Source organism: Arachis ipaensis, chromosome B8, assembly GCF_059453495.1.
Source record: "Arachis ipaensis isolate K30076 ecotype BB chromosome B8, ASM5945349v1, whole genome shotgun sequence".
In the NCBI taxonomy this organism is placed as follows: Eukaryota; Viridiplantae; Streptophyta; class Magnoliopsida; order Fabales; family Fabaceae; genus Arachis; species Arachis ipaensis.
Genome location: NC_142443.1, coordinates 23945746 through 23964183, shown reverse-complemented (window position 1 = coordinate 23964183; position 18438 = coordinate 23945746). Strand labels below are relative to the sequence as shown.

General features: G+C 32.1%; 1 protein-coding gene across 1 annotated transcript; it reads right to left on the bottom strand.

Annotated features, from left to right (window-relative positions):
- Window positions 1–9986: 9986 nt before the first annotated feature.
- On the bottom strand, window positions 9987–17026 carry LOC107613705 (AUGMIN subunit 4-like). Its single transcript, XM_088497516.1, has 13 exons — window positions 16676–17026; window positions 16532–16579; window positions 15960–16085; window positions 14101–14442; window positions 13879–13978; window positions 13710–13758; window positions 12982–13075; window positions 12459–12530; window positions 12315–12373; window positions 11017–11085; window positions 10882–10933; window positions 10571–10648; window positions 9987–10349 (listed from the first exon to the last, which is right to left on the bottom strand). The coding sequence occupies exons 1-13, from the start codon at window positions 16802–16804 to the stop codon at window positions 10272–10274; spliced, it is 1296 nt and encodes a 431-aa protein (XP_088353642.1). The 5' UTR covers window positions 16805–17026; the 3' UTR covers window positions 9987–10271.
- Between the last annotated feature and the right edge of the window lie 1412 nt (window positions 17027–18438).

Here is an 18438-nt window from a genome sequence, read left to right as displayed (position 1 = left end):
TTCACAGTGCCCGGCCACACTTACGACATAGGGTCAACAGAGTCTCGAGCCTCCACCTGGAGCACGTGGTGGCTAGCCACTGCTTCCTCCCAGGGATCTCGTGCCTCTGATAGTGGAAGTGCAAATCTCAATTATCAATAATTCAGCATAAGCATGCATAAATTCTCATCCATGGATCAACATCCATATCAGCCATCCGGCTCACGGTTCAGTCCAGAACCAGCCAATATTCATATTATACACAGCCTTTCCGGCTCATGGTTAAATCCATAACCAGCCGTTTCATTAGCAATTACAGCCTTTCGGCCCATGGCTTAACAAGCACTTCCACCACCATCCTCCGCATCTCACATAATCATCTTGATCCTCATTGATCATTCATTTTTCCCTTGCTTCACTCGCAAGTTACCTCATTCACTAGCCCCTTTTTAATAGCTAGGCATGTCATAATGATTTAAGACATAAATGGTGAGATCGGAGGCTTAGAAGTATGAGATTTGGCTTTTAAAACTCAAAAATCAACTTTGGGATGAAAACAGGGATACGCGTACGCGCACTCCACGCGCACGCGTGGATGGCCTCAAAAACTCATCGACGCGCAAGCGTCATGCACGCTAACGCGTGGATTAAAGATTTGCCAATCGACGCGCACGCGCCAACCACGCGTACGCGCGGGTGTTCTCGTGCCCCAGGCACAACACTGGCACAGTTCTGGCATAACTCTCTGGAAAATGGCTGGGCATTGGGTGCAGCACAATCGGCGCGCCCGCGCACATCACGCGCACGCGTGGATGGCGCTTTCTGGAAGATCGGCACGTACGCGCCAGGTACGCCCACGCGCAAGGGGTCATTCTGCTAAAAATTTTCTAAGTTAAAAGCTGCAGAATTCACAGATTTAAACCCCAATCTTCCAACGGACATAACTTCCTCATTTTAAATCGTCTTTCACCCGTTCTTTGAACGGCATGGACATCCCGGATCCAATTTCATTTCTAAACAGATTTGGTACAAAACGGAGATCCGTAGTCCAAGTTATGTCCCGCCAAAGTGTGCCCAAAAACCATATTTTCATACAAAACCACAAAGTGCCAATTTCAAAACAAGCCATTTCCAACTCTTTTCAAAACCAATCAAAACATGCCAAGTTCATCCCGTTTCTTTGAAATCAATCAAAATATATCAAATTCAACATCAAGCCTCCTCAACTCACACATTGACACATTACCACAAATTACCAAAATCACTATCTCATCATTTTACCCCACTTCACCCAAGTGGCTCAAACTCAAACACATTGACATATCATATACTATTCCTCATGCCGATTCTCAACAACACTAATTCCAATAAATTATTATTGTACACAATCAACATCATACTCACCATCAACATGGTTCAACCCACAATTCAACCATAACCAGTCATCAAGTATATATATCACAACATGCATATTTCTCATACATCATACCACTAAGGCATTAATAATCATCATCACATATATGACCACATCATATATCTCAATCATTCAACAACATCAACAATTCAATGCCTATCTTAGGGCCTCTAGCCTAAGTATTTCCTACCACATTACATATTAGATACGGGAAACCGAAACCATACCTTAGCCGATTTTCCCAAGCTCCCCCGGAGCACTTCCAAACCACTTATCCACAAGCTCTCAAGGCCTCAACACCTCCAAGAACAGATTTTTCACCACCAAACCCTTTTCAAGCTTTTCAAAGTCACCAATCAAGCTCCAATACCCACACATACACAACCTAAGCCACAACCATCATACTCATACACAACATCTCAAAACCCAAACATCATAGAACAACAAAATCACACTAGGGTTGAGAATCTTACCACACCCAAGGTCCAAGGAGACAAGATTAACCTTCTCTTTCAAGAGAGTTGGGTCCTATAACATCAAAGAACCCAAAATCTCAACATTTTACCCATGAAACTCGAAAATAAGGGCTGGAATTTCGAACAGAAACACGTGGCTTACCTCAAGATTAGTTGTATGGGTTTTGTAGAGCTCTCCGCGGTGAACGCGTGGCCGCAAACGGAGCGGCAATCGGAGCTCTAGATCAAAAGTTATGGTGGTTTGAAGATCAAGTGAGAGATAGAGGTTTGAGAGAGTGTTCTTCCCCCATTTCCTCTCTTTTTCAGCGTGTTTGGTGTTGTGTGAGGAGAGAGAGAGTGCTGAAAACTAGGGTTTTGGTTTAGTTATGTTGGGCCAAGGGCCCACTTTGGGTCCGGTTGGACCGGTTTGGCCCGTTCGGTCCAATCTTGGTCCGAATTCTATAAAATTGGTACCGAAATTCTCGTCTCAATTTCCTCTATCATATTAAGCCATAAAAATATCATTTTTGGCTTTCTAGAATAAATTCTCATATATGGGTTAATTAGCCGTTAATTAACCGGGTCTTACAAAAGAAGTCATTATATGTCAGGCAAATATGATTGTCTTTTTAGTTCATCTATACTTATTAAAGAGAAATAATATTAATATTAAATATATTGAATAACCTAAAGAAAAAAAATAAAATAATGCTATACATCTAAGTATTTTTGTTAACTAAGTATAACCAAATTAGTCTAACATAACAAATATCAGTTATAGCTAGTATTATTTCAAATTTTATTGTTTAACTTGGTTAGACTTGGTTCATGAAAAACTTGGATGTGTAGCATTACTTAAAAAATATTTTATTTGGATTAGAATTTTTTGTAAAAAAATACTTTTTAAAATAATAAAGTATTTTTATTAAATTTTAAACATATTTATACATTTAAAAGAAAAATTTGTACTAAAAAAATTATTTGATTTTTCTAAAAACCAATAATACTTTGATTTAGAAAAAAATAGAAGTAAAATAAATTTTAATTATTTTCTTTACTAGGCATATCATTTATCATAATTAATAATTATAATTTATACCTTTAAAAATAAAAAATAAATTACTCAAATTGAATAATTTTATTTGAACAATGAAAAAGTAAATTGTAGCAACATAATGTTATTATATTTACAAATATTAAATTTAAGTCTTTATAAATTGTAGCAACATAATGTTAATAATTTACAAATATCATAACTTCTCAAATTAAAAAATAATATATAAAATAGATACATAATTATTTAATAAATTTGTTATTGGTGAATTTTTATACGTTTAGCTCAAACTACTGCAAGTAATTTTATTTTTAAGCATTTTGTAAACAAAATTCTTTTTTTTTTCAATGAGATTTCACAAACAATATAACTCATAATAAATAAAGAAATAAAATTTTTGCACATGGCTTTCATGTGCAGCAGTGCAAGTTTCTTTAAGGTTCAAGCTACTTATGTTATCTTTTTATCTTTTTACTTTATGATTGAAGGGTTATTTTCGTCTTTTTATAAATAGTTACAAGACAAAAAAAATCAACGTGCAACTTAATCGTACATGGAACATTAAAGTTTTAATAAAGTAAATGAAACACCTTAAAACTTTTCAATCATATTTCCAAAAGAGCAATGTTAGTGAATCAAAAGGGTATTAGTAAAAAATCAGCCAAATATCTTTGGGTGGATTCAAAATCTGTACGAATTAATATATATGGATGTTTCTTCTACTAAGTATCAAAATGTTTCTTTTTCATACTAAATGGATGTTCTTTTATATATTTTTCGAATTTTTTTGTATTACAAATGTGAATGTCTTTATTTCTTTAAGAATTTCATATTTTTTTAAATTTTATAGATATTTAATTATTTTTGTTAAAATATAATTAGATGTTTCTTTTGTTAAGTATTAGGATGTTTTTTTTTTAAATTAAACGAATATTTTTTTTTATAATCCCTCTCATGGCTATCCTCCCTACGATGATGAGAAGCACGGGGCTTGTAGCCATAGTCATCATATGCATAATCATCACGGTCATGTCCTCCAAACCTGGCAGGTCTATCATATCCTCGATCACCATAGTTTTCAATGCTGCCATAACCATCTCGAAACTTATCATATTCTGGGAACGTGTCGATATCGGCTTCCCTGTAGGCATCAATCTGATTATACGGCTCATGATCAACAGAAGATCTTGAGACAATCATGTCCCATATTATACCATAATGAAGCATTTCTATCTATAAAGTATAAAATAATATACATTACATATACAAATTTGTCCAAGATTTTATATTACTGTAGTGATGATAAGCAACAAGCAGTTGCACTCACCGATAATTTGGCTCATAGACCGCACCATAACCCTCAAGAGCCTGTGGATTCAAGAAAATAAGATATGTCAGCAACAAATAATCAATCATGAGAGGAGTGTTAGGCAAATCCAGTCCTTATCCTCACTGCCCCAACAGCTAGCTTTCTTTCATGGAGCTTTCAACTGCTTCGAACGCGTTCTTGCGAGTGACGCCGCGGTTGAGGGCGTCCCGGAGAGTATAGAAGTCGCCGGCGCTCCCAGCAACATTGGTGAGAGAAAGAGGTCTGTGTGTGATTGTTGGAGGTGGGTAGGTTAATGTGAGAGAGAAGAGGAAGGCTTTTATAAGTTTTAATTAGGTTTACTTAATTAATTTTAATTTTTTTAAATTTTGAATTCATAAATTTAAAATTAATTATTAATATAAATTAATGTGATTTTGTTTAGTTTTTGGTTGGTAATCTCTCGGTTTCATATACTTTTTCTATATTTGAAGACCTACTAATAGACCTTGATCATGCTACATAGATTATATGAGAAAGTTGAACAAAAAGAAAAAGGAGGGTTTTGAATAAACAATAAAATGACATTATTGCCCTCACTTCCTTTAATTAATACTTACATTATGCTAGTGATGAGATTAACTTATGGCGGTGATTGCTTTGTGTGCTGTTAAACGCACTCTTGTCCTCTTCCTAAGAATTGGCAAGTGATCTACATTTACAAACAAATTGTCATTAAAAAAAAGTCCAATTAGTGAAAGCAACATAGATTTTTCTCTCATTAATTCTGTATAAGGTTAAGCAAAAGAAAGGGGTTAATACAACTCTGATTGCCTTTCTTAAGCTCTAGTTTTGATGACTCACCAGTCACCCCTTTTGTTCTGTTTAAGTGTATCTTTCCGATATGATAGTGATATGCAATTACAAAGTACAATGCATGGAATTTTAGGGCATTAATTGCATGATATAGAGGATATATATGCAAGAAAGTGAAGCTTCATTTCTCTCCTAACAAAATATAAAGTTAATCAACCAAATCATCACATCCTATTATCCAGAGTCAACAAGATTAGCTGAAAAAGTTTAGGGTTGATATCAACCGTATATAGCGCACAAGTGTTTTTTACTCATATTGGATTTTTTTAATAAATAAAATAAATTATTTATTAACCAATATAATAAAAAGGTACGTGTATTTTTACTATTTTTATCAATGACAACGGGATAAGTAATAAAACTGAAAAAGATAAATATTTAAACTAAGATATATTGGTAAATAACAAATTTTATTTATTTTTTAAAATTTTTTATTATTGTTTTACCGATTTTTAGTAAATCGAAATTGTTTAATATCTAAATTTTGGGAGCAAAATTTACTCTTCTTTACGAGTATCAATTTTCGAAAGTGCATCAAAAATTCTTTAAATCGATTAAAATAACAAAAAAAATCTGAAAATGAAAGCAAATAAATTTGAAAGTGTTATGCACCGATTAACAATATAGCCAACTTGAAGCTTTAGCTCGGGATACCGCTATGCTCGGCCTCGAGGATTCGTCACTTCTTAACCAGCTAGAACGTTGGAGGGAGGACATGCACAAAACACTCGGACGATTAAGTCAGTAGAGTTTTTGAAAATATAAAGGTAAAAACTTAAAAGTGAACTTTTTTCTATTCTTGCTTTTCTGTGCTTTCAATCTCTTAGGGGTGGAAAAAAAACAGGCGATCTGCCAGGAGTCTGTAATCTGGCTTGTATTTAGTCTGATCTGTTATAAAAGAGGCACAAATTTAGGCTCTTTTAAAAGCCTTAATATGTTAATAGACCAAACACAGACTCAATAATTAGTCTTATTGACCTGTCAGGCCTGTTAAAATATAATTAAATATATAAATAATTTTTTATTATTAACAAAATTATGAGATATTTTAAATTTATTATATTTTATTATAAATTAGTATATGTTCCCGTATCTTGCACGGGATAATACATAAAATTATATAAAAAATTTTTATTAAAATTTAAATAAAAAATATCTATAATTATTATTATTATTATAAATATTTTACAACTTAAAAATATTAAAAATAATTAATATTTGTTTTAATCAATTTGGATTGGGTGTGAATGGTCATCTCATTTATCCGTTTAAGCAAGTATTTAGAGTTCGAATCTCGCCTTGTGTGTATAACAATCCATTAGTTAGCGACAGACCCTTAATAAATAGAGCATTAATATGTGGTGGATTAGTCATCGACTTGCCAAGTTAGGAAATCCGTAGAAAAAAATTGTATTTGTCTTTAAAATAGATTAATTTTCCATTAATGACAATATTTATGGACTTTTGTTTTGTTGAAATTTACTTGGGACAGTTTTATTTGTTGGTATCATATTCATTCTTGAAGTCAAAACAATATGATCAGCATTGTTACTTGTTAAAACTTCATATTTTATGAAATGATTTCTAAATTTTCAAATTCATAAACTTATGTCATTACAAAAGTTATTAGATTGATCGATTAATATTTCTTGGTAACATAGTGTACCGAAACACCATCGTTGAATATTAGTTAGTGCAAAGAGAAACCAATAACAACTTTTATTATTCAATATATAATTTATTCTATTAAAAAATAAATTAATATTTTCTAAACTTGTAAATACATTTTTTCTAATTTTTTACACTATTTTATTTGACAATATTTACCATGAAAAAATAACAAATGACCATACTATTTTATAATATATATATATAATGTACAAAATAATTTCTTATCTTGAAATTAATTTTGGTTAGTGAGATAAAATTTAAAATATTTTTTTTATTTTCTTACTCAAATTTAAATTTAAATTTAGAATTGATTAACTCATTTTTTTAATTTCAATAAAAAAATAAATTGGTTCGATACAAAATATTGAGCATTTAATAATTTCAATTATTTAAATTTTAATTACCAAAAATTGAATTAAAAATTAATTATAAATTTAATAATCAATAATATATATTATATTATATTAGTACGTAAATAATAATATCTAGTGTATTAATTATTTATTTTTTTGATATAATTAATGTATAATCTATTGAGGATTGATTTATTATCCAAAATTTTTTTCATAAACTTTGTAATATGTGAAAATAGTGATCTTATTTTTTATTATTACTTAAGAAATTCTTCATAATTTTTTAATTATGTAATTAACTTAATTCATAATCTTTATTATTGCTTTTATACTAAAAAAATATCAATTTATATTATTTACATATTTTTCACTACTAATAAATAAATAAGTATTTGCACTATTATACTTATTGTCCTAGATAATGAGTTAAATTACTTGTTTGGTATGTTAAATAATATTTTATATATTAAATTTATTAAATATTAAGATGAAAAAATTGTTGAATAAATTATATAAATAGTCATTACAGAAAAGAAAAAAAAAATATATATATATATAATAATCCTTCATATATATAATGTCATATATATATTAAGATTATCTATTTTAATTATGTGAGTAATTATTGTTATTTTCACTTTTTCATTATATTAGAAAATAATATTTAAAACTAAAAAAGAGATAGTTAATTTTTTAAAATATTTAGTATAGTATTTGCTATAACAATGACTTAAAATATTAATCTAAGATATATTTGGGCCTAGTAAGACCTCAATGCAAGCAAGATCAACTAAAATCCATTGTTAGGATCCCAAATCCGACTTAGGTTCATTACCTTAAATGCCCAACGTAGATGAAGTCCACGCATCCTCTCTTAAATCGGCTCAGATTGGATCTCGTTGCTAGTTAGATATGGTAATGAGTACTTAGGGAAACGTGAGAAGCCCACTTTCCATCCCTCACTCTTATTTAAAAAAAATGATCCGTTCCTTCTCTGTCATTGCAAGTTCTTGTTTAATTACTCTTTAGGGAACGCAGATCTCCTCGAGTATCTACGAATATTCTTTGAAAATTTTTGAAAAAAATTAACACAAAAATACATAATATAATAATCATAAAATAATCGATTCAATATAATTCAACACAATTTATAACATATTCGTTATGAAAAATAACATTTCAAAAGGAGAAAACATAAAAATATATTTCAACATAATAACATAACATAATTTTTTGGAACGATACTGAGCGACGTAGTGACGGACTTGAGAGGCAGAGAAAGTGAGTTAGAGAGAGAGGATCGAGACTGAGAATGAATCTGAAAGAAAAAGAAAGAATTTGAATTAGAGGCAGAAATTAGGGTTACTAAATTCAAGAAATGAATTTATGTATATATAAATTATGATAAATTAATAATTTTATATTTGCGTATATTTAATATGTTCTATGGGGCAGGTACTTATGTCCATGTCCCCATTAGGGTGACAAACAGAAAAGCCCGCCCTGTCTTGCCAAAAGCCCGCCATCTGGGGGCTGGCCTGCCCCGCCTTGCTTAGTAAGGCGGTCCTGAAAATATCTCAATTGCCTATTTTATTCATAAATTTATTATTTTAATGACTAATAAATTAATCAAATTAATTAATGACTAATAACTTGTATTTAATGCGTTAAAAGAAATAAATCGAGAAACACTCTCAGAAACATGCCACGTCAGTTCCATTATTAAGTGTAGAAATCTGATTTTTATATAATAGAATAGATATTTTTGTATATTTTAAATACTTTAAAAGATTAAAAATTCTTATAAATATTAAATATGACATATTACATATAAATATTTTTGTTAAAAAATGATTTTTATTTTAAATAATATTTTTATTTTTGTAAAAAAAAATATCAAGCCTTTTAACAGGTTTTAAACCAGGTCAAGCTGAACAATAGGCTAGACCTAATACTTTATAAAGTGCCTATAGTAGGCTGCAGGTCAGACTCAAGCCAATTAATTACATGACAGGCCAGGCCTGTTAAGAGTAAAGCCTGGCCTGACCTGACCTGTTTCCACCCCTACAATCTCTTGTCCCTTAGTTAGTGGTTGTCCCTTTTTTATAGATGATTGGCACAGTGATGTTGAGTAACGGCCTCGCTAGTTTGCGTTTGTTTTGCTTACGGAGATATCTCCTGATTTTGAATTTATTCCAAGATTGTTGTTTGCAAATAATTCAATTCCGAGATTCTTGGTTGTAGTGGTTAAATCTAAGTTTTACCGGATATAGTCCAGAAAGTAAAATGAATGGAATTGAAATGAATAACATTAAATTTAAATAAAGTATTAATCTGCCTTCGATAAGATCGAAAAACTTTTAAAATCAAATACAAAATATTGAATCTTAGAAGAAAACTGAAAAAATAAATTTGCTGAAAAGATAAATTTGCAGGAAAGATAAATATGACAAGAATTTTAAAGGAAATTTAAAATACATGGAAAGAACCCTACAAAAAAAAAAAAAACTCTTAACAGATTCAGAAATTCGCTAAGAATACGAGTGTACGAGAGTGTTTTCTAATACGAGATTCCAACCCTTATTTCTTCAAATCTTACCTATTTATAACTGTGTAACCAATGTCCAATGACAATATTGTGTATATGTTCATTCTCCTAACAATCATGTTTTTATCTTTCTGAAGTTTTAGTTGCCATCGGCATTATGACATACATGAAGTATATAACATAACTAGCTGGTAAACAACTAAAAGCAGCAAAATGTTTAACGGGCTTCAATTTCGTTGTAACAAAGATTAATCTTTTAAGGTTTTAGCATGTCTAAAGACTTCGGGAAACTGCTAGTAAAAGTACCAGTAAAGAACATTTACAAAAATGTTTTGCAATCTATTTAATTTGAGGTAATGGATTAATATAATCTCAATATTAAAGTACAAAAGTTATGTTTCCCCTTTCTACAAAAATTGAGAATCATTCCTGGGAAATGTTTAAAGCACACAACTTGAAAATTGCACAAAATCTTGAGAAGATGTAAGACATCATTCTAAATCATCGGTGACAAGTAACAATCACTGCAGAGTCATATAACCAAACAATATACACTTTTTACCATTTACAGAAATCAAACCAACCACTGTTAAGAGGCCAAATGAATAAAAACTCCTAACTGGTGGTGTTATCTGGTAAACGTTTCAGATCCATTTCAACTTGGTGGATTGTCCATTGCATATTCTCCAATTTCTGCACACCACCAATCAGACAATTTAAACAAGATCATCGCTAAGGAGTATTGATATGAATTTTAGCTCCTGCTTTCTCAGAGTTTCAATTTTGTTCAACAGATGTATATTTCTCCTACAATTTCTTATTGCTGTCCCAAATTTTGTGAGGTTGATATATATGTATATATATCTAAAAAATGTAAATATAAAATATCATAAATTTTCAGCAAAATAAATCACCTTTACGATGTCATGATACTGCCTTGCAATGTTGTCAAAGTGAGGATCAACACCTTGGTATTCACGCAAGCGAGTTACCTGGTACAATTGCCAGAATACCAACCAACACAAATATGATGAACAACCACAACAATGGAGGAAAAGACAATCCATAAGAGTCATGAACATAATAATACTATATGACTACCATTTAGCTGCAATCACATTCCGAAACCATTTAAAAGGTATAATTAAAATGAGACCACAAGCTAGGTGTTTAATTTCCAAATTTTTCAACCATGGAACTGGAGACATAGGGAGTAGGAACATACTGCTTTATTATATGCAATCGATGCTTCTTCAGTTGCCTCAACAAGATATTTCCTGAGATAAAAAATGGATAAAAGATAGTTGATTAATACTATATCAAGAACTGCTTATGAACTTACAGATGTCATCAGTTGTACCTTATCTTATGAAGCGCGGGTATAGAGTCCTTTGTATAAGTTTCAAGCAGGAGAATATGTTCCAGAACCCTGATATGCAATGGCAAATATATCTTTTATTAAACAAACAACTTTCTACCAATAATAAAAAAAATAAAGTTTAATTTACTCTGGAAAACCTCTCCAGTTCACTTAATTTTCAGTTAGACGGGTATCAATTAAACATTTCTAATCAAGCCCGTATACTGTACAAATGTTTTTCATCAAGTACTTTTAGATTAAAAATAGTCGTATACCTGCACTCTGCGAAATTTTTTACAGTATTGGGTCTTGATGACAATACTTTTTAAACTAGAGGGACCTGGTTCAGAAATGTTTGTAATATAAAAACATGATATAAATATTTATCTATAGGTATTTAATTGAAAAATTTAAGGAAAATAGAGATTTGATTATAAACTTTAAAATACAATAACCTATTTCAAAATTGGCTGAAATTATAAAGACCTTCAAAGTAATTGAACCAAAAAATAATATGGAATACAAGGCAAACCAGCTATTCTGTCAATTGCAATTTATGTCATTTTTAACTTTTGATGTTTCGAAATATCTGTTCATGTACAATATTTAGGTAACATTAATTTTTGAGAAATGTTAGGTGACCATTATTTATTTATTTTGTCTTATATTTGAACCACTAAAAGTGTTAGCTCCTTAGCATTCCCATTATTTTTTTTCATCCATTCATAACTCTTGTTCAACAACATGCACAAATTCTGTTGCGGTTGAACAGCACAGAAGAAGAAGGTTCAAGGCACATTGAGGCACAATGGTGACCGGCACAAAATGCAACCACCTGGTTTGGCTGTGTAGATGACGGCGATCACAGGGTCATCATCCAGGAAAAACACAATGAAAAGAGCCATTCATGGTGGACACTAGTGGAAACACAATGAATAGTTGCAGAACAGCAAGGTGCGGTGATGGGAGCACAGGGTGGACAAGAGGCTACCAGAATAGTCACAGCAGGGGAAGCACCAAAAAGAATGTTGGAGAAGTCATCAAAGAAATAATGTGGTGAATAGCCAATCATGGAATTTTAAAAAGAGACCGAATAAGGAAATTTTACAGATGAAGACTAGGAAAAGCTGAATTTCAAATGACCCCTACCAAGAAAATAGAGTTGCAACTTGTCTTTTTACCAAATGACTCACTTCTGTGATTTTCTATTATCATCTTATCATTTCAAACCAAACCCTCAAAGCAAATTGATATTGGATAATCATGACATCATAAAGGGCGTATTTCAAAAAACAAACCTCAATTTTGCACTCATGGTCTCACATCTTTTACAGAGCCACGTCTTCTGCAGCTCATCCTACAAATACATTGTCACATTGGGAAAAATCAAGATACAGCCTTAACTATCAAATCATGGATTTTATCATATTATAGTCACTCACATGTTTATGCTGATGATCCAACTTCAAATCCTTAACAAGTTTGATAAGCACTCCAAGTATCTGCTCTAAGACCTGATAGAGAATAAGGTTGTTAGAACTGGTATCCAATTAGTACGGTAGAGAAATGAAAGAAAATCCACTGTATAGTGTACAACTCTAAGAAAACTTGAGAATTTCTCCTCCCCCAAAACACGCCTATTCACCAGACATAATCCCTCTCCACCTAATGAACTTCCTTCAATTCAACCCCAACTACTAACTAACTTTCCGCTCAAACTGAGTGATAAATCAATGGGCTCATGTCAGTTGAAACCCACATCCTCCCCTTTTTTCCTACTTGGCCCTAACAATTTTTTTCAATATGTAATCATCATGAGCATTCTGCCAAAAAGCAAATCTTAAACACTCATTCACTCTCCCTCCCTCCCTCTATAATGCGTGTGTGCACACAGATTCAGTAGAGCTATGGAAAATGCATCTGTCTGCAAGAAAGATGGTGGTTGTAATAAATGCATGTGTGTACATTATAATATTCAGCAAATTTCCTATCTGCAGAATATAGATCATCTCGCAGTGCAGCTTCTTCTCTTTCAATCTCCTCAATCAACAGCTTGACCCTGGAAAAAGAAGTGATATGAAGAGCATGAAGTCATAATCATGGATATGTACAGTATGGAACTTACATATACTGAATCATGCAATCAACATATTAATGCTATGTTACTCACTTTATATTAGAAATTTCATTCAAAGCTTGAATGTTTCTGGTTAGCATAAGACATAAGTAATGGCAAATATAGCTGTGATCACCTAGAAACCTAAATGAAACAGAATATTTTTAAAGGGAATAAAAATCCTCTATATTTGTAGTGCTAGAGAAACCAAGACTTGCATAAGATTGATACCTGTTACTCAGACCAACAGAAGTAAAACAAATATTGAGTATTGATAATTTCATTAACACAATACAATCATTACATAAAACGTGATTGATATCTAACTTCGTACAACTTCTTTAACAAGTATCCAGACATGACTTTGCGGGCCATTGTATAATGTCGAGGTCGACTGCCTATAAAAAAACCTAGCATGTCCTAACTCTGATGACATATGATTCAAACAAGGGTTTAGATATACTTGTAGGTCCAATATATAACAAAATTGCTTTATTCCATAAAAATGTTCTTTGGGTAAAAATCAATACAGCTTGCCAACTACTAAAAGAATTAAGGTAATTTCATGAGATCAGACCTTTCTGGAAGCCGAGAACTTGAACTTTGAATTCCTGATGATGAAGAATCTGAGTGAAGAGAAAAGGAAATCAGCTGGCAAAAAAATCACATGCCAAACCACAAAAAAAAAAATTATCAATTAACCTCAAATCCCTATATAAGATCAGTAATATGCTGGTCAAACTTACCATTGTCATCTAAAACAAAGGCATTGGACAATTTATCACATTTCAGTTTCAAGTGGGCCTCTATCTCACGTGAGAGTGACATGTGATATTCTGTCATATCCTAGAAAGTGTGTTTCATATGTCAATAAGGAAAACATAACCAAGTGAATCACATCAAAATATAACCTATCATAGAAAGTCCTTGCTTAGAAGCTGATTTTCATATTTTGCTAAATAGCATACCACAGATAATGGTGTTTGTTGATGTTGAGTTTGCCGCAAATAAGCAGGTGTAATACCAAGAAAACGATTAGGTACACCACCAACTGCAGCTTCCACTGAATCCATAGCAGATACGGAAGAATTAATCCCAGTAACTGAACTGTTTGGAGTAGCATAATTAATCAAAGTTGTGCTTGAGTTGTTCGTGGTGCTGGTGTTGGTACTGTCAAGGGAGCTTCGAGACATTACACTCAATTTTTCAATATCCTCAGTATGGACTTCTCCATCTTTGGAGATAAGAGGTAGCCTCAACCTTTGGGCTGCTTCAGCCACAACCAATTGATGCTCCAAAGTCTCATAAACCTGATACAGATGGATATGTAACTTTTTTGTTAAGTCAATGAAACATATTCTATCATAACATGACAGAAAAATATACAAATGTTTCTATAAGAGCTAAAAAAGTCAAGGTTCAATTTGGTCTCTGAAAATGGGCACTCTTTATTTTAGTACTTTAAATAAATCAATTATTGAATCTCTAACATTCCGCAAGTCATTTCAATCCCTGTTTGGTCAACCATCACAATTTTGTTTGAGTAACAAGTTAACATATCATGTAATGTTGACCAATGGTGTGGCATACACCACATCATCAATCAACACTACATGGAAAGCTATGTGACATGCTGACATGTCCTTTGATGTGACACCTCAGCAAAATATGACTGTTGACTAATCATATACTGGCCAAGGACTAAAATGATCGATGAAATATAACTTCAGTACCAAATAGTTAATTTTGAAATTTCAAAGACTAAAATGAAGCATACTTGTAATGTTAAGGTTCAAAGATATATTCTTAGGACTATTAAAGCCAACTACCAAAGAAGCACATCTTTACCATTGCCAAGCAAATATTAATCCACAAGAAACACATTATTTAAGCTAATTCCTCTGCTAACAATAATGAATAGTATCAATAAGCAGAAGATAGACCCACATCTCATTTACAAAAATTCAAAATATTAGACTCAGGCTTTATTTGCTAAACAAACTGAATCAAGTAAAAGACTACCAAATGAAGCTCCCGAAGAGGTGGTATATCTATTATATCTATTATATATAATGGGGATATGGGAGAGACTTCATGCATGACTTTTCCTAAAATACCCTTCATTTTATATAATCTATAGGAAAGAATTTTTTTGGTTACACAATACCTCTTGATTAGAGTGTAAGCCACTCACCATCTTAACTAATTCCACATTTGTTACTTTTACACACATTTAAAATATAAGTGGGTAGTGTCTATTAATACAATAGTTTATTGTAACTCTACATTCCAATTTCCAACAAAGAACATTGGTAACTTAACTAACGCCTGAAGACACCTTCCACCTCTAATAAATTCAAGAGTGATTTTCAATCTTACATAAATGTGCCATTGCAAATGGGATAAGGGATAAATAGCTACCAGTTGTTCCAAAATCCCCCATCTTCTGTTTAATTATATTGAGAGCTTAGACTTTATAGCACCTATTTCCTCATTTACTTGTGAAAGAACCTCTTAGAATAGAGCTAGGTAATTTCATGAAGAACTCAATAGTATCTTTTGTTATCAATTTCATAATACCTAAATTAAAATCACAGTATCTTAATTATACTGATGTTCAAATATCAACCCCTGTAGCCTATCATTTAAGTTATGATAAGGAAGGAGACAATTCATGTAACAAACGATTCCCATAAGGAACAATTTGGTAGAGTGCAACCGTTCTCTCCGTATACATAATGTAAATATTACAGGACCAAAATTGACAGAGTTACAATTCTAATAGTTGTTTCGAAATTAAACTAGCTTTCCAGGATAATAACTCAACCTGAGGGGAGTTCCTTAACCCAAGCTGAGGATAAAGACCGCCAGTATCTCGAAGTCCACCAAGGCTAGACATTGAAATGGCTTGCTGATACTCTTCCACCATAGCAATGGCCTCAGAATATATTGCCTGAAAGTGTAACCAACACACGGTATCAGAACCACATATCAGTAAACCCCAATGCATCCTCTCATGCTAACTTTTCTCATGATTATGACCATCTCTTGTGGAAAAAGAGACAAGACAACCCTTCCAAGAGTTTGTGGATCACACCATCCAAACATTTAGACCCAAGTCAAAATTGGTTTTAGAAAAAATCTCAATAGCCAGAATTGTTTGCGAAAAATCAAGCACAGGAGCAACATAGCACAATTAATAACCTTTAAATGAATCAGATTGAATAGGTCATGCCACTATGTCATTCAACCACCACCAGAATTTCAAAAAACAGAAAAGAAAAATGAATATATTATAACGGCTTCATACTATTGCTATTTTTTTTAATCACTTTATAGATACAAATATCATAGAAAATAGAACTGAAACCCTAATTCATTCTATAGAAAACACTTTACCATGGCTTCCAAGTAACGCAGTCTTTCCCTACACATTTCCTCTCTGGCCTGCAAATCCATTCAGCGAGTCAATACCAAAGTCAAACATTCGTCAAAATGGGTCAAAAAATGTGAGTGTTTTTAGAGAGAGAGAGAGAGAGATACGAGTTGGAGATCGTTGTAAAGGGGCTTGGAGATGAGAGATCCATCAGGAGCCAAGCAATGGCGCTCCAGCTGATCAACGACCTGTGTCACATCAGCAGGGAGGTTCTGGCCGTGGAGCCCCTTCACCATTGATGAGTTCAAAACGGTGACGTTTTGGTGGAATGGTTGGAACTTGGAAGGCGACTGCTCTTGTTCAGATTCAGTCAGTTACTATCACTGTTGTTGAAGAGCTTCTGAATTTGGAGTTCAAACGTGAGATTCAACGGCAATTCAACTTGATCAATTTTTTAAATTTAAAAACTAAAGTATCAATCTTTCAAGTCACTAAAATTCCCTCCTTAGTTGTTGTTTCATAGTTATCAGAACCGAACCGGTAATTGACCCGATCATATGACTGGGTCACTGGGTTACTGGTTTAACCGGTGGGTCACTAATTTACCCGGTTGACCCGGTCATAATTAAATAAAAATATAAAATTATAAAAATAAAAATAAAACAAAAAAATTAAATACATGTTTTCAAAAAAATATATTTATCATTAATCAAATATCAATTCTTAGATAATATTTATGGTGCAAAAATAGATAATAAATTAGTCACTACTATAAAATATTTTTTCAATTTAAATGAACGAGAGAAAATAAAAGATAAAAAAATCAATATTAATATATCAATATATTTATATATTAGGTATTGTTATTTGTTTGGTATCCATGCCAATTCATGTTTAAAAGAATAAAAAAAATTCATTTATGATTATTATATATTTAATTTTTGTCATAAGAATTATAAAGGTGCTTGATGGCGTAGCGGCAGGAGCGAGGGTCTGCATACTCATCACTCCAAGTTTGAATCTTCCATGTCGCGTTTTTTGGAAATTGATGTGGACGGGAGCTCCTACTGTGGTTCAGCGGCGCGCATGTGTACCGTGGACCCGCACGGGTTTGATGCGGTCTGAAGTTCGAATCGGCCGGTTTTCAACAGATTTGACCACCGTTGACCAGTTCAATTACATATTCGGTTCAACTCACTAACCGAACCGACCAGACCACCGGTTTACTGGTTTTTCGGTCAAACCGACCGATCCGGTCCGGTTCTGATAACTATGTGTTGTTTTGTTCCAAAAAGAAAATGAGAAGAAAGAAAATGAAAAAAAAGAGAATGAAAAAAAAAGGAGGAAAAAACAAAGATAATAAGTTTAAAGCATGCTAAATAACATTATATCAATATCCTATAAAATATGAATTAATTATGCTATGTACCGCGTTTAAACCAAAATTGATCATCAATTAGGTACTATATATAAAAATATATATTTGACATTTCATAATTTTTTTATTATATTACTATAAATAAATTTAATTATTCATCTAATATAAACTAAAATGTTCTATATTATGGTGACTACTATAAATCCTTTTTAGATATCACATTTTTCATATTGTTTTTAATAAGGATGCGAAAACCGAACCGATCATCAAACTAATAAAATAACCGGTTCAATGTCAATGGTCCAACTAAAATCAAACGGAAGTTGAGCGAGTTCAATTCAATATACAATAAAATTATTAAAAATACAATATACAATTTCAAAACTGACCGTATTTTATCATTAAAAATAAAAATTTATTAACTTCTAAGTTCTACTTAAATAATAATCGGCAACCATTCTCAGAACAAACCCTCAGAATTCAAAATAGAAGAGTCAGAGATTCCAAAAACAAACAAAACTAAGCAATGAATCCAAACTCAGCAATCACACC